This window comes from Zalophus californianus, chromosome 1, assembly GCF_009762305.2.
Source record: "Zalophus californianus isolate mZalCal1 chromosome 1, mZalCal1.pri.v2, whole genome shotgun sequence".
Lineage (NCBI taxonomy): Eukaryota > Metazoa > Chordata > Mammalia > Carnivora > Otariidae > Zalophus > Zalophus californianus.
Genome location: NC_045595.1, coordinates 19,377,283 through 19,400,345, shown reverse-complemented (window position 1 = coordinate 19,400,345; position 23,063 = coordinate 19,377,283). Strand labels below are relative to the sequence as shown.

Here is a 23,063-nt window from a genome sequence, read left to right as displayed (position 1 = left end):
CTCATAGACTGAGGGTGTGTACTGCATCCTCATTCTGGCTAGACATCATCTCCAACCTGGTGGCTTTGCCGTGCTTCAAAAGGACATTCCACGCAAGAGAATTGTAAACATGTCCACGCGGAACCTGTACGCAAATGTTCATAGCAACATGATTTGGAAGATTGTTTAAAAGTGGAAACAACCCAGATACACGAATAGACAAAATGTGTGATATATCGCCATGTAATGGAATATTATTCAGCAGTAAAAAGGAATGAAGTTCTGATACACTCTACCATGTGGGCAAACCTTGAGAACAGTGTGCTAAGTGAAAGATGCCCATCAGAAAAGGGCACATGTTGTATCATTCACTTGATATGAAATGTCCAGAATAGACAAATCTGTAGAAACACAAAGTAGATTAGTGATTGCCAGAGACTTGAGGACGGCAGGAGTCGGGTACAGGGTTTCTTTTGGAAGTGATGAAAGTGTTCTAAGATTAAGAGTGTTGATGCTTGCACAATTTCACGAACAGACAAAAATCATTGAATTGTATACTTTAAAAAGGTGAATTTTATGGTACATGTGTTATATCTCAATAAAGCTGTTATTAAGAAAGAAAAATGTCATTCCAACATTGTCAGGCTGGTGGCTTTGGGGTGGTGCAGTAAGTGATAGGACCAGTGGATCCTGTGTTCGTGTGCCCACCGAAGCACTTCTTTTGCTGTAATGTGGGTTCCTTGATCCCACAAACCCATGGGATCCCATGTCAGTGGATCAAGCACTTGATGAGCTTTCAGATAGCCAGTACCCTGCAGGAAAGGAAAACTGACCTGATATGTAACAGTGTATGTGCTAGTCAAGATGAATCACTGCTCCTTCTAAGGTTGAAGAGGTCCAATGTAATCAGTTTCCTACCAAAATGAGGTAGTTGATCTCCGTGAGAAATAGCTCCATCGTAGGGGCTCAGGATTTGGTCTCTATTGCTGGCAGGTTGGACATTTGGCAGCAGCAATCGCTAGATCAGACTTGGGCTTGGGTGCAGGCATAGTGTCCAGCCCTGCCATCAAGACTCCCCTGTCCTGTGCACCCATCATACCAGCTCTGGAGTGGCTGATGACAGAGGCTGACTGATGGCAACTGACTGAGCCATTTTGTCCAGTTTTTGGTGCCCCTTTCCTGGTAGTGCTATCTAATAGGCATTGACACGCACAGATCTTCAGATCTTGTGTCCGTACCCATAGGTCCATCCACATGCCTCTTTACCAGGCTTTCTTGTCCCTGATCTTCCAGACTTTCTTCATCTTGACAATCAGCCAAGGTGATTGTCACTTTTCATGAATCTGGACATATTCTTACCATCCTTTACTTTTTATACAAGGTGGATGACCAGGTATGCTGCCACTCAGAGCTTTGCTCTATGGGAGAATTTCTCCTTTACACTATCTTTCAGGCCATCCCTGAGTGGGGTATAATATAGCTGCTGTCTATTTTCAGCTTATAGCAGCATACCAAGCTGACCCATCTGAGAATAACCTCGATCTTCTTCCTCCTCCATCCGTTGGTCATAAGGGACACCCTCCCCCCACTTCCATGCAGTCTTAGTTGAGAGAGGGGCATTCGTACAACTGTAGTGAACGAACGGGATTTGGACCACATGCTTATGCAGCTTTCTTGTGCCCTCTGACCAGGCTCATACTTGACCAAAGATGCATCTCTTCCTTCTTAGGTGGGTTGCTCTTGGGCTCAGAAAACCTCATGACTTCATGGGTGTGACAGAAGCCAGATGATTTAACATGCTCTGGTTATTTAATCATGTGCCATGTGCAGTCTCTGCCAGGACCCAGTAACAATTCAGGAGCTGCTACCAAAATGGTACATTGTTTTGTTAAAAATGATCTGGACCCTACAACTGTATTGTGATTCTCCCATTAGAATCTGTCATATGGGGCACCTGGGTGGCTCAGTCAGTTAAGCGTCTGCCGTTGGCTCAGGTCATGATCCCGGGGGCCTGGGATCGAATCTTGCATCGGGCTCCTTGCTCAGCGGGAAGTCTCCTTCTCCCTCTCCCTCTGTCCCTCCCTTGCTTGTGCTCTCTTGCTCTCTCTCTCTCTGACAAATAAATAAAATCTTAAAAAAAAACAAAAACAAAAACAGAATCTGCCATGAACTCCACATAGCATCTTTTCCCCAAACAGATACTTCTAGTATCATCAGACCACTAGGTCATGTGGCCCAAGCTACAGGGCCACGTTCAACTCATCCTAAACCTGCTGCAGAGCCCTTTCTCATTCTGGGCTTTACGCAGAGCTGAGATCCTTCCATGTCACCTGGTACATGAGATGGAGCAGTGTTTCCAGCCAGCCCCCCTGAGTTCCTCTCTCTGACTGTCCTTCTCACGTTGGTGAACAGCTTTCCCAGGGAACATGGTCATGGTAGATTTTCTGGCCTTTTGCGGTAGAACCACTGTGGTATGTCCACTTGTCTGAGCCTTTGATCCCTTTGTCAATTGTCTTTATGGGAATTCTGGCATTTCTACTTCTCTTGGTATAGGCCATTGCTTTTGCCAAGCTGCCCACATCTCCTGGCGTCCTTGCTAGGGTGTTAGATCCTGTATCATGGGAGAGTGCTCCTACATCAATGTCTCCCATATCCAGCCTATCTTCTGCCATCCTTGATCTGGCAACCTCAGGATCCAGTTCCAACTGTCAGCTAGGTTCTAGAGCGCCTTCAGATACAGTCCTTTCTTCTCCCATAGCAGGCCCAGCACTTCCTGGATCAGTTATGTTGTGACTTGGCCCTGGTGTTTGGTCTAGTGGCTGGGAAGGAGGGGTGCAGATCCTGAGGGGAGTGTGTTGTTTTATAACATAGAGACCTCTTAATCATCTTCAAGCAAGGCAGGGTGGGGGGCAGGGGGGTCCTAGGATTTCACAAGGAGGAGTGGCCACTACTACACTCGGGGAGTGCAGGGGAGTCTCAAGATCTCGAGTGCAGTGACCCAGATGTCCCCATCCCACAACTCGGGGGCCCACTTCTTCCCAATCAGGGTCCTGACCTTGGGTAACCGACCTGCTAGGATTGAGACTGTAACTCCCTCTGGATGTTGGCCACTCTTCTAATGAAGTCCTGTGCCTGACCCTCAGCTTTTTCTGCCTCTGGCTGCAGGAGATGAGAGTCTTTTTTATATCCTGCCAAGGGGGCTTCTGACTTTCACACTTCACCTTAAATTCGTGATTAATCACTCTCAGCCTTTCATTGTCTCTGTCCAAAGCACTGATAGCCCTTCAGCAACAGCCATCCCATTCCATAGTCCTTATAATTACGCTTTCCTGAAACTCTCGGACACCTGAAATAGTGCACCCATCCTCAGTTATCCCATGTCAGTTCATGATGGGTGAACATTTGATCCATTGCACCGTATCACAGGCTTCCCTGCCACCATGGTGAGGCCCTCAGTGCCAGCAGGACAGTGCCCACTTTAAAGTTGGCTTTTGGTTGGGGGGGCACCTGGGTGGCTCAGTCAGTTAAGCGTCTGCTTTTGGCTCAGGTCATGATCCCAGGGTCCTGGGATCGAGCCCCGCATCGGGCTCCCTGCTCGGCGGGGAGCCTGCTTCTCCCTCTCCCTCTGCCTGCTGCTCTCCTTGCTTGTGCTCTTTCTCTCTGTCAAATGAATAAATAAAATATTTTAAAAAAAATTTTTTTAAACGTTGGTTTTCGGGTACCACTCCCTGAACTAGGTGTGGTGGGGTCAATTCCCTGGAATCAGACTCGGAAATGGAGGCTGGGGTGCAGGTATTTCCTGGGGGCGTACTCCCAGGGACCACACCTGGGAGGGGGAAAGGAAGCCAGATAGGGCAGCGGAAGTGTGGCCGTGATGCAGTCATAACCAAAGCCTCAGCCAGTTCCACAGAGAGTGCTGGAGCTGGCCTCATCCCTCGGAGTTGTCCCCAGCTGGGGTCGGCCCTTTGTGCTCTTGTGCCTGACCTGTGTGTCAGCTGAGCACGGGTGAGGCGGCTCCGTGCTGCTCAGGCCACAGCCCAGGCAGGGACTCAGTGGAGAGCAGACAGCAGCTTGCAGCTGGGGGCAGCCGGGCCTGTCCTGAAGGGCTGGAGCGGCGGCAGGGGGGGTGGGGGGGGTGGGTCTGGGCAGCACACCACAGCATCCACGTCATGGTGCCACACAACTCAGATCCAGGTTCTGGTTGTGCCTCTTACCAGCTGAGACCTTGGGCAAGTCCCAAGAGCTCCCTGAACCCAGTGTCCCAACTGTAAAATGGGGCATGGCCAAGCCCCCACCTCCCAGGACTATTAGGGGGGACCTGGGGGTGGCTCAGACTGGGAAGAGCCCGAGGCTGCACGTGTGTGGGGCAGGGCCAGGTGGGGGCTCCAGGCTTAGGGGCCTCCAACCACTAGAGCCAGCAGGCTCCCCATCTTCTCCCTCAACAAGGAAACCAAGGTGTGGGGCAGCCCCGGTTTAAAGAAATGGGAAACGTGGGCTAAGTCTGCACTGTCAGTTGTGGGCTATGGGCTGCTGCAAGCTGCTGTCTACTCTCCACTGAGTTCCTGCCTGGGCTATGGGCTCCTGGTGATGAGTGAGATGACCCAGCACTTGGTAAGGGGGTCAAGGGAGAAAACAGTGTTTCCTCTGTAGGAGCAAGCAGACGGTGTCTGCTCAGCCTGTTCCATGGGTTAATAAGTTAGTGGCCCATGGTGGCAGACTGGGTTCCAAGGGTTGGACTCCAGGATGAGTGGTGTCATGTGTTCACCAAGGTGACCAGAGTGGGGGCTATGGGGCGTCTAGCTCCTAGTGGAAGGAGCTAGTAATGATGGGGGCAAGCACAGGCAGCCCATGGTGGGGGCACCGAAGGCCATCAGAAGGTGGACAAGGACCTCTTGCAGAGGCCATGGGCTGGTCACTTTTGCGGAGGCCTCTGTAGGCCAGGTGGTTCTGGACATGCCACAGATAACCCGTCAGTGGCAAGGGCTCCATGCAGGAGGGAAGTGGCTCAGAGGTGGTCCCATGCCCAGGAGCGGCACAGGATCAGAACACCTACGATGTCAGCCCGTCAGCCCGGGTGGCTGGTGCGGTGGGGCCCGACCGTGGGGGCAGGGGCCCTGTGGGTGTGGCTGGGGACAGAGCGGAGACGGCAAGCAGGGAGGAAGGGGAGGCTCTCCGATGGGCATGCGTGTGGCAGGCATGCCATTTAAAACTATCATCAGCCTTGGTGTTCCAACAGCCTCTTTCACTTTGTAAAAGCCTTTTCTTTTGAAAAATAAAAGAAGATTGGAGGCAAGTACAATATTTGGCTGTGGCGGCTGCTAATTTGGCACTGAATGTCACCTCCGCCTTTCTCTTCCCTGATGCCAAGCGCTCCTTCCCTGGCTCTGGGTGGGCGGGCAGGGTGATGGGGTTGCAGGACGGGCTCCCCGAGCCTCTTAAGATGCGAGATTCATTTCCTTAAACACACATTGTCTCACTCCAATTTCACGTCCGAGCAGTTCTGGTGAGGAATTAGCAGCCCCTGGGAGAGAGCGGGCGGGTTCTGTTTACACGGGGTGGGGGCGGACTGGGGGGTGGCAGTACAAGCAGGGGGCTTGGGGCTGTTTGGACAGGGAGCCCACAGAAGACCTGGGTCAGGGGCTGCCTTTCCTGGTGGGACAGCGTTCCAAGGGAGCCAGGGCAACTTCTGTCAAAACAATGTGCCAATCCTGTCCCATTTTAGATGTTCTGAGTACATGGAGGAGGGGGACCATATAAGGATTTGGGGAGCAAATCAAGGATATTGGGCTCCCAGGTCAGAAAGGACAAATAAGATTGTTTGATCCAACCACCCCCGACCCCCTGCCGAGGGGACTGGCTGAGGCTGACCCTCTCCGTGAGGGGGGCTCACTAACTCTGGGATCTGAGTTTGTGATGGGATCGCACTTTGCTTTTGACTCAGGCGCCCTGGACCCCTCCCCACAGGGCTCCTCACCTCTGCCAGCGTGTCTCCACAGCCCTTGTCAGCCTAGGAGCCTGCCCTCCTGTAGTTCTGTGGGAGATGCAGCCCTGCTCCGTGGGTGGCTCAGGTCTCTCCCTATCCCAATCAGTCCTCGGGGCATGGGCTCCCACATGGCCGGCCTGCCCATGGACCAGCCGCCTCTCTCTCGTCAAGGCGCTCGGGCTGTTGTGTGTGCAGTGACAATGATCTTCAAGAGGAGGCTGAAAATGGTTAGCAGCGCTTTAACCCCCTCCTCAGTGGTGCCCTTCACACAGCATGTCAGCAGCCCAGGGGATTCGGGCCTCCCTGGCTTGGGCCCATTTGGGGACATCCTCTAAGGCTGGGGTTTTACCCTCCTATGCCGTCTTTTCCTTCCCCCTGCTCATACCCACAATCACCCCCCCCTGCAGCTGCCAACCCTCACCCCTCAAGAGTCTTGGTTCTGGCCTGGGCAACCCCTAGATGCCAAGTCAGGGCTGAGCCCAAGGAGTACTGCTGGGGAGGTGGCCCGTCCCCCAGCTCTCCTGGGCGGCTGCTCATTCATCACCTCTTAGAGGGGAGACCTGCTAATTTGTCAGCCCATTAGCCGGGCACAAGCAGCATATGGATCCGGTTCCTGCTGCCCTCTTCCCGCCTGCCTGGGATAGCAACATCTGGGCTCACTGCATGGCCAAGATCTGGGCTTGGATCCTGGGGGGGCACCATCGTGCCCCAAGGCTGAGCCCCTCAGTGAGGCAGCCAAGGGTTAGCACCAGCTTCTCCAACAAATCCACATTTGGAATTAGCAACAAAACCTCGCTAAAGCCATGGGCTGAGAGCCCCGCTTTTAGGAAACTGGGCTTTATTTTTAGTGTTTAGAGAGAGGTAGTTTTTTCTTACCCACTATCAGCAAGGAGATCAATTGTTTTCATGGTGTTTCTAGATCCTCTTGTCTGGGAGTGGGGGTGGGGAGGAAGGATCACCTCATCCTGCAGTTCTGTTGCCACCCCCACACACAGGCATGGGAAGGAATTTGTGCCCTGGGGCTCTCTCTGCTGCAGCCTGGCAGGTCATACGGGGGTGGGGGGGTGGGGGCTTCTGCGTCTGTGGGGTCCAGTGGCTGGAAGGAGGCACCAGCCCGGTGTGGATATGTAAGCAGGGCTGGGCTCTAGTGCCTCTGAGATGACATGCAGGAAGACGAAGGACCACTCAAGGACTCCCCGGGTCTGTCATATGCACAATGTGCACACAGATGTTCCCTGAGGCCTACTGTGTGCTGTGCTTGAGCAGAGGGACAGGGGACTTGGGCTGCCCTCGGGGAAGGATGCACCTGCCTCATTTGTAGTGAGCCTGGATGAATGCACACTCGGATATGTGCTTCTGGACACACACATACCCAGGACACACACCCTGGAACACGTGCTTTGGCGTGCATTGCACACTCCCAGGAACACCATCCCCCTTTTGTGAACATACTCTGCTGTACACGACACATGATGCCTCCCAACATACATGTACAGACACGCACTCAGGCACATACACGGGCTCCTGCATCGTGTGCATTTATGGCAGGAGATAAATTTGCGGGTTAGCAACCCTAACCTGCTAGCACCGTAAACTCAAAGAGCCTGATAGCCGGGGCTTTGCGCCATGTTGGCAGCCCAGCAAAGCACAGGGCCGTGTAGGAGGGCTTTCCCAGCTGGCTTGGCAGGCCGGCCTTCTGGGACAGGGCACAGCCAGTTGCCGGCTGGAAGAGGGGCCTGTGCAGAGACTCCCCGTGCCAAGGTGGGGCTGAGAAGCAGGGCACTACCTTAGGGCCTTGGCCTGGGGCGTCTTCAGTGCTCCCCAGGGCAGTCTTCCAAGATGGAGAAAGAGACGGCAACTCAGAGGTGTCTAGGCCCTGGCAGGGGGGTAGGGGGTAGTGGAGGCTAGACTGTGTTCATGGCAAGGGCAGTCCAGAAGCCATGCTGAGGACGTGGCTGTCTGGCATCTTAGCCTCATTCTAGAGCCTGGAGGAAGGGGCTTCCTGCTTGGGCCCCAATGGGGCACTAAGAAGAGCAGATCTGAGCACATCCCAGTGGAGATATGGCAGGGTAGGGCCTGTAGTTGGATTCTGGAAAGGCTCCGAGTTCCCCAGGGCTCCATGGCGGCCAGGGCAGGGGAGAGGCCTGGGGTAAGGACTGCCCACCCCAGTGTACAGGCAAGAAAAGAAGCAGGGGCCTAGGGTACACTCAGAGACACTCAAGGAACAGTGACTGAACAGGACAGACCCAGGCCTCTCGCCTCGATCCCATCCTGCAGGCCTCGGGAAGGGACCCGTGGAGTCCTTCGCCAAGCTCCTTCCCCAGCACCTCCGGTGACCTGGGCCCTATGAGTGGGCCCCTGTGAGGGTCTCCCAGCAGGCCCAGTGGCATGGGCGGGGGTGGGGTGGAGAACATAGCTTCCCTGGTCTCCTCTCTGGTCTGCTAAGGAGGAAATAGGGCCGCCTTACATAATTGGGGCAATTTGTTCCGCTCTTGTCTTGCTGGCATCATTGCCCTCATCGCCTGCTTGCTCAGGGAGCCCTTGACAGAGCTGGAAGCTCAGGCGTCCCTCCCTTCTGCTGGAGGTCGCAGAGCAGAGGACGCGGGAGCCCAGAGCATCGATGCCGCTGAGACCTGGTGGGCCCGTAGGCCCGAGGAACGTGGGGGGCAGAAGGGACAGAGGCCCAGACCTCCCACTCCCGGTCTGCCAGGTGACCCCACGGTTCTCAGAGAGTTCACACCCGAGGCTCCAGGGAGGGTGGAAGACAAAGCTGCCTCTGTCCGGCCACTAGACAGCCCTGCCCAGCAGCTTTCTTCACAGGCCTTGAGCCTAGCTGCTCGTTCGCCTCTGCCTTTGTCTTCCAGTCCCCGGCCAAGGGGACAGTCTCTCTTGCCCATCCATTCCCACTCCTCCCAAACACAGAAGGAGGTGCCAGCAGCTGGAACCTGGGTCTTCCTGGCCTTGCCCTGCTGCTCACCCCTCCCTCTTAGACCTCAGTTTACCCATCTGTATCCTGAGGTCCTAGACTTCCAGACTTCCAAGGCCAGGACGGTTTCCTGCAGGTAGAAGCGCCCCTTTGGGGCGTGCCCACCCCTGGGTCTGGTGCGGATCTTCCTTGTCCTCCCCACATCCTCACTGGGCAGGCCGGCTGGACAAATGACAGAGAGGCCTCAGAGTCTGATGGGTCCTTTGGGTGCTGGTGGGGCCACTGAGGATTCGGTTGGCACCATGCATCGATCTGAGTGGATGATCCTGGGCAGATGAATTAGGGGACTTGTTGTCCTGAAGGGGCTGCATTTCCATGAGGATTCACCCAGGTGCCTTTGAAAGATGAGCTCTCTCGGAACGTTTAAAACAGGGCAAGGTTTGCAAACACCTGAGTTAGCTGACCCCCAATGATGTCCATAGCCCCCAGGCAAGAGGCCCCATGGATTTAGCTGGGGGGGGGCATTCAGAGAGGCTTCCCAGAGGAGGGGACCTGGGGGGCAGGGTTGGGGCTGTGGAGGGTGGAACGGAGACCAGCTGGTGGAAGAAGGGGGTGTAGGGGTCTGGAACATGGGTCTGGAACCTGCTCCAGTGTGTGGTTAGTCTGTGTAGCAGTCATTGACTCCCAGCTCCACCAATTACTCTGTGCCTCAGTGGCCTTGTCTGTGAAATGGGGACGACAACTGGAGCTTGTGAGGGTTCAATACAACAAACAGATGGCCATCAAGCAGCCCCCAAAGCTGGGCACCGAGGAGGAGGCCCACCTGGAGGGGGAGCCCAAACATAGCATCTGCCTCCCCTGAGCACAGCACTCTCACTTCGAAGTTCATGGCTGTTCAGACCAAGGACCTTCGCGGTGTTCGCCTGTGTGGCCGGGCACCAGGTCCTGTTTGCACAGTTCGTTTGCACGGCAAACACTGCACGCAGACGCAGTGAAGACAAATGCTGGCCCCGGTGGCCACTGGGTTCTCGCACTTATGGAGAGCGAGCCTGGAGCCGGGCGCCCCGAGCATTGCCCTTCCCTCCCCACAGTGCAATGAGGGGAACCTAAGTTGCAGAGAAGGGCCAGGCCGGCTCAGGAGCACCCAGCTGGGAGGGGCGTGGAGATCACCAACCCCCTACCTCTGGGAAACCCTCGTGTGCTGACCTCTCTGAAGTTTTCCTGGCCAAATGTGGGAACTTTCCTCAGAGGGCTCAGGAGAGCCTGGGAATGATGGGAGAGAAGGGGTACCCTCTGGCATGTGTCCCCAGCATGGGCATGTCCTTGGTGCACACGTGTCCCTGGTATGTGCCTATCCTCCGTGTGGCTTCAGCGTGTGCAAGGCCTCCATGTCCAAGCACTATTTGTTTATGTATGCTTCTGACGTATGCTCCCAAAGATTTAAGGGCACTTACAGAGATACATAAAATTCAAGAAGAGCCTATAAATTGGAAGTAGGAGAAAAATAAAAGAAAAATGAGGAGGACAAAGATGGGGTTGGGAGGCGCTGCTGCGGGCCGTGGATGAGCTAGCCCGGCACGGCTGTGCTCCCTCATACCCTCGCTTGCACACTCGCCGTGGGCAGGCTCCCGCTCGGCTCTGGCACCCACTGCCTTATCAGCGCCTGACACTTGAGCACGGTGACCCTCCTAGGGACCTGATCCAGAAGCCACTGTCAGGCAGACGTGTCCTTGCCCCCACCAGACCCAGAGCCCTCGCTGTTAGGAGCCTCTCCAGGGCCGTGTCCATCAGGAGGATTTAGGGCCACGACCTTCAGGTAGCCCCAACCTTCTGGGGCCAGAGAAGCTTCACTGCTTAGAACGTTTCAGATGAAAAACAAACAAACAAACAAACACTTCAGATGGCCGCAGACCACCTTTTGAGGTACAGATGGAAACCCACAGAGCTTCACCCGGTGACATCCCATGACAGCCACTGGACCCATCCGGGCTTCAGTGTTTTCTCTGTGAGCCTAAGTGTGAGGCCCGGCAAGGTCCAGAGCAGCTTCCTGGGCACTGGGCCTGAATGTGGTGAGGTCGGTGTGTGTGCGAGCTGGTCTGCAAGGTCTGGCGTGTGCGCCTGGACCTACAATGTGTGCACAGGGCTGGGGCAGGAACCTGCGATGACCTTGCCCCCAAACGGGCCCTTGATACCATGGGAGGCCACGGCCCACCTCCCGGCCTTACTTCTGCCTCTTTCTCCCCCATACCTGACTCTCATGTTTTCACAAAAGCAACTGGCCTGAGGGCCTCTCCTTGTGATCACTACTGTCACTATTCGATGACATCTTCAGCAGTGAGTCTCAGGAGCAAAAGGCAGCTTTCCAGCCTGCAAGGCCTAGAAAGTCTGGCCCCGCAGGACAGCGTGGGGCAGGGAAATCTCTCAGGGCCTTGGGAGCAGCCCTGGAAGGAGGCCCCAAGAGAAGCCATCAGCACCTTGCATTTGACCTTTCATCATTGAGAAACACCCCCGCAGGGCCTGGCTGAGGCAGCTCAAGGCTGTGTGGATGCTGAAGGCCAAGGCTCGTGCCAAGCCAAGCGGCTGGTAAAGAGCAGGGCCAGGATTCGGGCCACAGCTTTTTAGCCGTTCTCAGCTGCAAGGGGAAGGGGCTCCGGGGATGGGAAGGGCTCCCCTTTGGACAGATTCTGACCCTTTGCCACTTCAGTTTCTTCACCTGTGAGATAAGAAGCTGCCCGGCTGCTGAGCACCTCCTGGTGCCCTTGTCATGGGTCAGTGAGGGGTATGGATAAAGAAAAATCAGGTGAACCTGCACCCCCACCTCCCCAGGAAGCCTGCCCGGGGACTCTCAGAACAGGGTCGGTTTCTGGTCATTCTGGGGTCCCTGAGAGACCTGTCCCAGACCCTGAAGAGGGTTGCCCCCCCTGCTGGAAGTGTACGGTGGAGGTGATGTGGGCAGAGGAAGCAGGCTTAGTCCTTTGCTCTGTGCCTCAGGCCCAGCCTCAAACCCATCTCATCAGGGTGATTATGGGGGTAAGTTTCTGCCACTCTGGACTGAGGGACAGTCACTTAGATGAGATCTCTATAACAGCCAGAGCCACGAAATGATTAGGAAACCTCCCTGGGCCGCCAAGGGTCTGCTGGAGCCCCTGCCCACCCTGACTCCCAGAGCCCTGCATCCTGGCCTGCCAGGACTCTCGCCCCCGAGAGGCAGGAGGTAGGGCCTAATAGGGCCCAAGACAGGATCACGGGGTGAAGGGACTGAAGAGGCCAGATGGCAGGCCGGTGACCAGGCCCTGTGTAGGAGAAAGGGGCCATGCGCCCAGCTCTGAGGGCAGGGTCCAGATCTAAGGCCATGCTGGGCCAGGGCTCCTCAAGGTGGTGACCCAGGCTTGGGGGTGGGAGTGGGGGTGGGGGTTTCTGGCACCCTAGGGCCTGGAACTGATGACTGGAGCCTGAGAGAAGCCCAGTGTCATGGACTCCTCCACCCCCAGCCTCATCTCCAGCCCAGTTATTTCTCCAGCTGCTAGAGCCTTGGTTTCTTCAGCTGTAAAATGGGGACGATAACCATGCCTGCCTTTGGGGATTGTTCTGACTCGGTGGGTGAAGCGCTGAGCCCTGTCTTACCACCTGGAGGGGAGGGCCTGTCATCGCTGCTGTCTCCAAGCTGAGAGGCTGAGGAGTCCTGGGGGAAGGAAGGCAGAGCCCATGGGGCGGGGAGGCAGCTGGAGAGAGCTGAGCCAGGGTGGGTGGCAAGAGGGCCCAGACGCTGGCACAAACAACCTGTTTCCCATAAACACGGGCGCCCACACCAGCCGCACGAGTTGGGAAGCGCGGGTGTGTTTACTCACACTCCCCCGTGCCGGCTGGTGTGCTGGGCACAGCTTCCCTCCCAGCTGCCTCAACAGCCGGTGGCTCCCAGCTCGGGGCTGGGAGCCAGCAGGGGCCCCAGATCTGCCTGCAGCTCCATTCACCTCGGGCTCCAGGCCCCCACTCCTGACGCTACCCTGGACCAAATCCGGAGGCCAGGGGCCCTAAGAGTCTCCTCTGGTGTCCACGTGGCTGGGCTGTGACACACTCCCCTGCTCTTCAAGAGCACCTGAGTAGACAAAGGCCTGGAGGCTGGAACTGTCAGCGACCCATGCCTTGTGTTTGGACAACAGGTGTCCCTCTAGTAAGGTCCAGGCCCCCTCCATCCCCACACCCCAGCTGCCTTCTCAGTGAGCACTTTCCACTGGGGTGTGGACAGCACCCAGACACCTGGGCACACCCAAAACTAATGGGTGCACGGTACAGGTGGGTGGAGTTGCAGGGGCCCTGGTGCCCCATGGGCCCTAGGATGCTGGGGCTCCAGGTTTCCGGCTCTCCGCTCTGTGAGCACCCTGTCTGGGCTGGGCAGTGGCAGCCGTGGGAGGTTCATGCATCATCTCCGTGAGGTCAGGGCAGATTCTTGGCTGGGAAGGAGTCTCCGTGGCACTGCATCACCCTTTGGAGATACACAAGTGCCCAGTGCCGACATGGGCAGTCAGGGACGTTGGAGTGTGCCCTCCCAGCCCCCATGGACTTGGCCATTTGGCACTGTCACCTCTGTGGCAGCGAGACAGCCCCCTACCCTGTCAGATTCCTTTCTCACCCCCCACCTATCCCCAAACTATTTGCTTGACCACCAAGGGAGCCAGAACCCAGGGGAGAAAGCCACAGACTACAAGCTTTGCATAGGTGCACAGCCGTGGGAATGCTGCTATCTAGTGACGGCAGCTTAGAGTCCAGCAGCTGTGCAGGGTGACCATGAGTGAATTCCTGCTCAGCACCCCTGACGGCTGGGCTTGCATGCTTCCTGTGACGGGGAGCTCCCTAGCTATCCAGGCAGTGTTCCCAGGGCTTGGAAGCCTGGAGTGTGGGAAAGTTCCTCCAGTTACCCCTGAGCTGGAAAATGCCCCTGTCCTCACAGGCGCCATCAGGAACCTCAGAGTTGTGCCCTTAGGAACCTTGGAGAAAGGATTTGTGCTTGGAGCTGGGTGGAGCCATGCTCCTCCAGGACTGCTCTCACCTGAAGTACATAGGCCTTAACGCGGAGACCTTGTTCCAAGTCAAGTCTGGAATAATGGATGGATAATCAGGATTACCATGGTTTTAAAGTCAGCTTAGAAATTCACGTCTATTTCGGAGGCTGAAGACGGACCACACCCAGGAATGGATCCCCGCCCCCCCACACACACACACAGCCTGTCTTTGTGGCTCAGGCCTTGCCCTGGGGCGCATGCTGTGGCCTCACAGAGGTGGGGTCTGCGTGGGGGCAAGTGCAGGGAGGGCCACGCAGACTGGCCCTAGCTCAGCTGGGAGAATTTGGTTTATTGTTTTGTGTTGGGTTTTGTGTCTTTTGAAAAACAAGAGACCGAGCCTTTTTATGACATGGATTTTACAGCGTAACGAGGCAGCGTAATTTCCCATTCTCAGCAGCAAGTGCACTTTTTACACTAATTGCATAATTAGACATAATGTACTAATTGCGGTAATGGATGACAGTCAACTAAACTTTAACTTTAAAAACAGGGAGGCGTTGCTGGGGGTGGCGGCGGGGGCTTTGTGCCCCTGTGACTTTTTCGAAGGGAAATCTGCCGGTGAGAGCCCCTAGCCGCTGCCTCTGGGGGGCCGAGGGGTCACTGAGCCACCAGGGCCCTCTCACCTTATGATCTAGGCCACACTGTCCCTCCCCTGAGCCTCCTGGGTATCCACTCCCTTTCTGCTCAGAATCTGTCCGCCAGTCCCCCTTCTGCCCTGCACAAGCCCCTGTGCTCCTGCTGCTGAGGAGCCCACTGACTCTCCCTCCTCCCCGCCTCTGCACCTGCCACTCCTCCTGCCCACTCCCTTATCCCCTGGCCACCCCCAAGTCCGGCAGACTCCCACCCACCCTTTCAGGCTCTCCCCTGTAAAGCCATCCCCGTCTTTTCCTGGACAGCCCCCTCCCAAGCAGGCCAGCCCCATCCCCAGTGTCTCCTGCCTGCCTCTCCCTGTTGCCACCCCTCTGCCCTTAGCAGTCTGAAGGGACATCTTCCCCTCTGGATGGTGAGTCCCAGGAGGGCAGGGACAAGATCTGGTCCATTTCTGCTGCACCAGGCTTAAGAGGGCCCCAAAGCCTGTGGCATGAACGTGGCATGTAAGGATGTGGGGGCAGGGGTGGGGGGGCAGCAGAGCAATTGATGGGCCACCGACCCAGGAGGGTCACATCCTGACCTGCTCCTGGGGGCCAGGCCAGGAGCCCTCCTCCCTGCCCCCACACTGCCTTCGTGTTCTCCATTGCAGCCCACACAGGGCCACATTGTCATGGCCTGGGTAGTGTCTGTGACTCCCTCTAAACGGGGTTCGTTCCAGGAAATCCCTATTCAGTATGAATGTTAATCATGTGGCAGCCAGCATCACAATGTACAAACCCTGCTTGTGACATGACACCATAGACAGCTAACTATGGAGCCCGCCCACCACAGGACGGTGGCAGAGTGGCACGGCCACATGAGAACTGCCCTGACAGCTGGGGAACGTCAGCAGCTGGGGAACATGCGAGCAAGTGGCACGTAATCCCTGCCCGTGCACTGACCGTGTGCTCTGGGGGTCCCTTGCCCTTACTCTACATAAGTCCCGCACTGGGTAGGCGAGGGGGGGGGCTACACCCCGGCCCCGGGGAGCTGTCGGTCACACACATAGACCAGGGCCTGGCATGTCTCCAAAGCTGGGTTAGGGTTTTTCTGCATGCACTGTGGGACAGTCCCCCTCATGCCGTCAGGAGCTGGGCTGTGGAGCTCAGGAAAATCCCAGGAGCCGCAGCCTATCCTGGATCTGTCCTGGGTGCTGTCAGTGGGAGGGGACCACAGGGCACCCGGCTACTCCCTCCATCCTGTGGTCTTCAAGGGTGATTAGCAGCTGTACCCTTGATTTTCCCCACAAAGGCAGGGGAAGGAGTAAGGGCAGAGGCCCCGAGCCCAGCTTTGCCCTGACTGGCTGGGGTCCTTGATCTAATCACTATCAGTCTCCCCCACCTCCTGTCCCAGCTCAGGGTCCCTAAGCCACCGTGAGCCCCCTGTCATCCTACCCAAGGCGCTCCTGATCCCTGGCACAGGTGTATTCCATTCCAGCAGCTGACCCCTGTCTCCAGTCCCAACCCCTATGGCCTTTCCAGTGCTTGCCCTGTGGGCCAGCCTAGGGGGTGCCCAGCCCACCATCTCTGGCCCACTTGCTGCTCTCCCTCCAGGGGCCTGTTGGGCATGAAGTTAGGACCCCCACTAGCGGCTCCTTTCAAGACCAGGGACCAGACACTAAGATATGACTGGCATAGAGGGGGCTTGTTGGAGAACAGCAAATCCCCTGGGGTCATATTGTGGGGCTCCACTTGCACAATCCTGCTTGTGCCCTGCCCAGTAACCTGGGTGGTGGGAGGGGGCCAGGGTGCTGGGGCACCCGGCTAGCGGAACACCCAGCTCAGCCTGAGCCTGTGAGGACACAGCCAGCAGCAGGGCCCAGCCTGTGTCAAATCTTTCTCGTTCCATTTTCTTTCTGATTTAATTTTCCAGAGATTAGGGCCCGTTCACCTTCGCTGCAGGAGAGGAGTCTCACATGAGTCTGTTTTTACTCCTAGGGTTGGGTGGTTGGTTAGCTGATCAGGCTGATTCTGCCAGTCTGCCCCTCCTCCCCTCCAGAATGTCTCTCCTGCCTCCCATGGGCCTCAGGCCTTCTGTGCGACCCTGGCCCGCCCCCAAAACCCCCAGCTGATCCCTTGTGCTCCTTCACCTTCAAGTATGGGAATAAGTGGGGGAAACCCGACTGCACAGAGTGGGACCTGAAGCAAGGGCTTGGGGTCAGACAGATCCGGTTTGAATCTGAGCTCTGCTGTATAACTTCAGCTCTCTGGCCTTCAGTGGCCTGTCCACTGAATGGGCATGAAGAGTCCCTCTTCGGGTTGTCCAGGATCAGTGAGGTCAAGTGTGAAAACATCTGCCCCAGGGTGGCCAGAGCCAGCTCTCGGGGACCAGGGCCGTTCCGGGGGCCTCCATCCTCCCTCTTCCCGACTTTGCCCTCCTCTGCTTCCCCTCCTCACCTTCCTCCTCTCGCCAGGCAGGTTGGGTGCTGGCTCAGGGCTAGGCCCCACTGCCGCCGGCTTTCTGGGACTTAGCAACGTGCCTCTCTCCAGTCTGACGGGGGTGCTGTCCAGGTCACTGGTCCTGGGGCTTGTTGTCTCCTGGGGTGGCTGTCTTTGTTCCCAGGTACCTCAGAACTTGACCCCACTCCTAGTCAGGACTCTTGGGAGCTGTGAGGGTGAGGCTGGCTCCATCCGCCCCCCTGTGTATCCCTGTGCTTCCTGTCCAAGGTCGCCGTTCTTCCACGTGTCCTCTAGGTTCACCTCGTCTTTATGTGGAGCCACCCAGGAACGCAGCGGGGCTGGGCTGAGGTTCTGGGGCCTCCACAAGCCCTGGAAATCCTTAGGCCGAAAGGCTGGCTGGAAATGTTGCTTAACTAAAGAATCACTAGAGCTGAGAGAGCGTTGGGGTTGGGGTTGGGGCCCGCACCGGGTGGTGGGGGCGGGAACCGGGAGGGAGGTGAGGAGATGAGGGAAGAGGTGGACGGACAGGTCTCCATGACTGACGGGAGGAGGTGCCCGCAAGGGGAGGAGGCCACAGGTATCGGGTACAAGGGAGGGGAGCCAGGGACTCCTGGGAACGAGGGGCTGCAAGTTGCCTCCTGAATTACTGTCCCTTGTTCTCCCTGTTCCCCCACCCCGCCCCTCCCCTACATGCTCCCCTGGCTCCAGCCAGCTTGGCTGCTAGTCTGCTGGCCTGTCCCACTACTATTCACCATCTCTGTGGAACGGAGCCCCTGCCTCCCCCTCCCCCATCATGGCTGGTGTCAAACTGCCACAACCTGTAGGCCAGCACCCTGTGCAGTGGCGGTGGGGGGGCCTCGGAGGCTGCGCTCCTGTGGGAACTGTTGGGTTTTTCCAATGAGCTTGCTGGGCCAAGGGCACCGGCGGGCGTGCAGTCCTGCTGCGGTGGCTGAGTGTACCCGGTGCCCGTGCCCCACACCCGGTGTACCCCTGGCCTGTCTGTTGCATCCAAGCTGGCCCCAGGGACCAGAGCTAGAGGCTGGGGCTCTAGGAGAGCCAGCCCTGGGCATGCTGTCTGCCCTGGGCTCTCCCAGGCTTCCTGCTGGGCCTGTAGGTAGGAAGCACCTCCTGAGACAGCACCAGTGAAGACATGACCTATCTCCCAGGGCGGGACCATCTGCTGAACTCTATCCCTCAGATCTCCCTGGGACACAGGGCCCAGCTCATGGCCCACCCCGGGGGACAGGAGCAGTTGGAACGAGTCCAAGGGAATGTTGAGAGGGGTGAGGCACTTGGGATAGAAGGAATGAGGGCTGTTTTGTCTCAGGGGCTCTTTTGGGATTGGGGGACAGGCTTGGCTGGTAGCTTGACCAGCCCTTGCAGTTCTAGGATTTGGCCCTCATCTCCCCAGAAACGCCTTCTAGCCCATTTTACTACCTTTGCTCTAGGAAGGATTTAGAAAGGCAGGGAAGGGTGGAAGGGAAGCAGGGATCGCATGAGCAAAAGTGTGGTAGTGGGCATCAGGATGGGCTGGGGACCCAGAAACCTGCAGGGGCATGCCAGGTCAATGGGCTGGAGAGATCTCAAATGCTGGCATCAGGGCCAAACAGAGGGGTATCTTAGAGGGTCCTTGGGACAAGAAGAAAGTGTGGCAGATAGAGCCCCAGACTCCAAGGGGTAGCACAGCTGCAAGCAGAAATACAAGAGTCAGACCGAGGTCTAGCTGGTCCCAGAGCTCTGCTCTTGAACGTGGAATTGGGCATATGCATTTGCCAAGGGCCCATTACACACAGGCCCCGTACTTGGGGGAGTGGGAAGAGAACGGGCCTTGGCTATACTGTTATCAGTGGCATCCCTGTGTCTAGGCCCCCCTGTTGTAGCCTCCAGGGCTCAGGCTGAGGTGTTGGAGACAAGGACAGGGTGGCTGGAGAGGGGCTGCCCTGGGAGGCCCTGGAGGAGGGTGGGGCTGGAGGTGGGTCAACCCCAGGAGACCGAAGCTAGCTGCCCAGGAGTGGGAGCCAATGGCTTCGAATCCTTAGTGTGCAGATCCAGCAGGGAGAGTGGAGGCAGGGAGGGACTGTGATTCCTTCTGCAGAATTCTGGTGATCCTCAACAATAGCAGTGGCAAGAATAGCATGGGCACTTTGCAGTTCTCCATCAGCCTGCAAGGTGGGGACTGCTCTTCCCTCGTTTAATCCATCAGACACTGAGGTTCAGAGATGAGGTGACTCTTGGCAGGGTGCCTGCTTTCAAGCCCTTACGCCACCTTTCAGAGCCCTGGGGTATGACCCTGCCACCTGGAGACCCACTCCCTCTGTGGCCCCTGAGCCCTGGCCCAGTCACCATGCCAGTTTGCAAGGGGCACCCTGGACCCAGTGGAAAGGAACTCCTGGGCTCCCGGAGGAGAGTTGTCAGGAGGCTGCTGTGATCAGGGGCTGCCACTGCTATGGACAGCCCTGTTTGGGACACCTGGGAATGACCTTGACCGGGGAGTCAGGTGTGGGAACTTCATCCTCTGACCTGAGAAGCCAGGCAGCTGCGCCCCCTGCTGGTGCAAGTGGGCCAAGGGTGCACTTGGCCGAGGCTTCAGCCAGTGTAGCTGAGATGGGGCCTAAACCCGTGCAGGCCGGCAGCCCATGCTTGGAAAAGGGTGTATTTTTAGCAGCGGCCCATGCTTGGGAAAGGGTGTATTTTTAGCAGCGGCCCATGCTTGGGAAAGGGTGTATTTTTAAAGTCCTGAAACTTGGGGGGCGCAGTCGGTTAAGTGATCGACTCTTGGTTTTAGCTTGGGTTGTGATCTCAGGGTTGTGAGATCAAGCCCCATGTAGGGCTCCTCACTCAGCACACAAAATCATCTCGAGATTCTCTCTCCCTCTGCCCCTCCCGCTCGTGCCCTCTAAATAAATAAATAAATAACCAAACAAACAAATAAATCTTTAAGGTTCTGAAACCTGGGAAGGAGAGGTCTGGGAGGATGGAGGACCTGGCTTTGCCACTCAGAGTCATATAGCCTTGACCTGTCCTTTCTTGTTCCTGAGCTTCAGTTTGCCCCAACAGAGGGCACTGGGCTCCAGGCTCCCCACATTTCCCAGTGACCCCCCTGCCCCCAGGCTCAGGCCCCTGCTTGACCTCTGTCTCCATCACCACCTCCCATCTGGGGGCCTCTACCTTAAGGCATGACCCAGGGAGCCCAGGGAGCAGCCTGGCCCTGGTGCCCACTTGGGGCCCCCATCCTCCCTGCCCTGTATCCGGGTCTCACGCCTCACCCTCTAATCGCCACTGCTCTGTGGGAAGGAGCGAATTCACCACAAATTATTTTGTTCTAAGAGAAGGACAAAAAGAAAAGCTGGGAGGGATGGGGGCGGCAGGAGGAGGAGACTGCCTGAGCCGGCTTTGTGTGGTACTTTAACCCTTGGACTACTGGGCGCAGGCTGGGCGGCAGGGCCAGGGCTCCGGCACACCCGGTCCCCCACCTCCTCCCCCCTCCACTGCTGGAGGCCTTATCTCCCCCACGTCTCGCTGTCACTCTCCCGACCTTATCTCTCCTGCCTGTCTGTCTTTCATCAGCTGCCTCTCCCACCTCCTTATCTCGGCCTCATCACCGCTTCTGTCTCTGTGCATCCCTCCGTTTCTGCACAGCCCGATGGCATGGCCCCACGGTAGCAGTTCAGCGGTGGCATGTGACCTCGGTGAAGGAGTCAGCTTGCAGAACAGACCTCCTGGGGTCATCTGGACGGGCACAGGCGCAGGGTTGTACGATGCACACACTCATGCATATACACACACCCAAGACCCTAGCCTGGAACAAAGAGGCCCACTGAACTCGCTTCTGTGACTTACACAGAAGCCCTAGACTTCATCTAGAGGCCCTAATCCCACCCCAGCCCCAACACACAGGCACCTGCACGCAGATGGGTGTGTGTTGAGCCATAACACACGCACTCACACATGCAGATGCAGACTGTCAGCTTTACACCCCCACGTGCGTGTGTGCGCAGACCCGGTCCCCAGGGAGGAGAGAGGGGCCAATTTGTCTTCCCCACATGCCTTTTTCCCTGGTCGCTGCCCCCATATTCTGTGCCCTGAATGACAGAGGAGCCCCTAGGGGTGCCCAGACTTCCCACTACAGTTTCTGTAAGTGCCCTGGGGCAGCACCAGCACAAAGGGGTATGGATGCCTGAGTCCGTGGGGAGCGGTAGCTAGGTGTTTCTGATGCATGTGTGAGTGTGTCGGTTTGTGTAGTGAGTGTGACAGTGTCTTCGTGTCATCAGGCTTGTGGTATGCAATGTGTGCTTATAGGTTCCATCTGCCCCCACACGCACACCCTGCCTCCTCTCCAGCCCACCCTTCCGCATCTGCTGCTCTCAGCCGCTCCAAACTCGTCAGGGGGGTGTCGCTCATGGCTCCTGGAGGAGGAATCACCCCCGAATCCAGAGATGGCAGTGGCAAGCCCGTCCCACCAACCACAGCTAGGGCAAGCTGTGGAATCTATGACTGGAGCCTTCCTTCAAGTTCAGGAGGGCACTGGGCCCAGCCCGCAGACATCCATGCTCTCGTAGTTGGCCAGAGCCAGAGTTGGGGCGGGGCCACGGGCTGGGCTGTACTGGGCAGAGAGGATATGCAAGGGGGGGGACTGTGGCATGGGAACGTGAGACCGCCCCGGCCTCACCGCTGGCTTCTGCTTCCTTCTAGATCTACAAGGACAACCGGAATCTGTTTGAGGTGCAGGAGAATGAGCCTCAGAAGTTGGTGGAAAAGGTGGCAGGAGACATTGAGAGCCTGTTGGACAGGAAGGTGCAGGCCCTGAAGGTAGGTGCAATTGTGCAGGTTGAGGGCGGGCCAGATGGAGGGGCCCTGCACTGCCCGGGCAGCGTCCTGGCCCGGCATGAACACATGTGAATTCAGGCCGGGCTGTCGCTGGAAGGGCAGTGCCCACCTGGATGTGGGCAGCTAGGGCAGGAGCAGATGGTTTTATCGGGGAGGCTCCATCTCGGGTCTTGGGGCCCTTACGTGGGCATGAAGGTGGGGCCCGGGGCAGTCTTGGGGTCCTCTGATTCCTCTTTACAGAGGGTGGACTGCAGCTCTGGTGGGAGGGGGTGTGGAGTGGCCCTGAATGCCCCACAGAGCATGCTGGAGCCCTGTGATGCTAGGGGTGGAAGCCCCTGCTCTGCCCATGACCTTGAGTGTTTCACTGCCTCTCTCTGAGTCTAGTCTCCCCCTCTAATCTTGGAGAGGTTGTGCCTATCAGCTCCAGGGTGCTGCCATTCTGTGGGTTGGCAGACCCTGCTAGGCTGCCCTGACTAGTTGTACGAGGCCAGCAGACCCCACCCCAGGGAGTGCAGGTGCGGGGCGTGGGGGTGGGGCTTCTGGAGCTGCAAGGTGCCCTGGGGGGGTTTTGCAGTAAGTGAGGGACAGTGCCCAAGCTGCCCCCAGTTCAGAGGCACAGCAGCCTCGGCCTCAGCCCCAGCCTGTGCCAAAAAGAAGATTCCGGTCAAAAGGAAAGAAGTAGTGATACGCATGACATGGATGAACTTGAAAACATTCTACTAAGTGAAAGAAGCTAGCCACAAAAGATCACCTATTGTGTGATCCCATTTCTGTGAAATGTCCAGAATAGGCAAATCCATAGAAATGGGAAGTACATTAGTGGTTGCCTAGGGCTGGAAGGGAGGGCGGAAGGGTGGGGGATAAGGAATGTCTGCTAATGGGTACAGGGTTCCTTTTAGGGGTGATGAAAATATTCTAAAATTAGACTGTGGTGATGGTTGCACAACTCAAATGTGCTAAAAAAAAAAACACAACACTGAATTGTATACTTTATGTGGGTAAATTTTGTAGTATGTGCATTGTGTCTCAGTGAAACTAGGTACAAAAAAGGATGAGCAAGTCCACACAAGCCGTGCCCAGGCTCAGGCCAGGGGCCTGGCCGGGTCAGATCAGGGCAGTCACCTAGCCCGGACACCCACCACTTCCAGGCCCCAGGAGAGAACTAGGACCCCCCTCCCCAGCAGCTGGGCCCTGCTGTCCCCCTGGGGTCCCCTTCTCATCCTGTGTGACCTGGAATCATAGACTAGGGAGAGACTGGC

General features: G+C 56.9%; 1 protein-coding gene across 8 annotated transcripts in view; it reads left to right on the top strand.

Annotated features, from left to right (window-relative positions):
• The window catches only part of CACNA2D2 (calcium voltage-gated channel auxiliary subunit alpha2delta 2), a 141,063-nt gene that overhangs the window by 50,879 nt on the left and 67,121 nt on the right, over positions 1-23,063 (top strand). For all 8 annotated transcript variants that reach the window (XM_027583116.2, XM_027583114.2, XM_027583115.2 and 5 more), the window contains exon 3: positions 21,670-21,786. In XM_027583116.2, the coding sequence (XP_027438917.1) occupies positions 21,670-21,786 (117 nt within the window). The remainder of the gene's footprint in view (positions 1-21,669; positions 21,787-23,063) is intronic.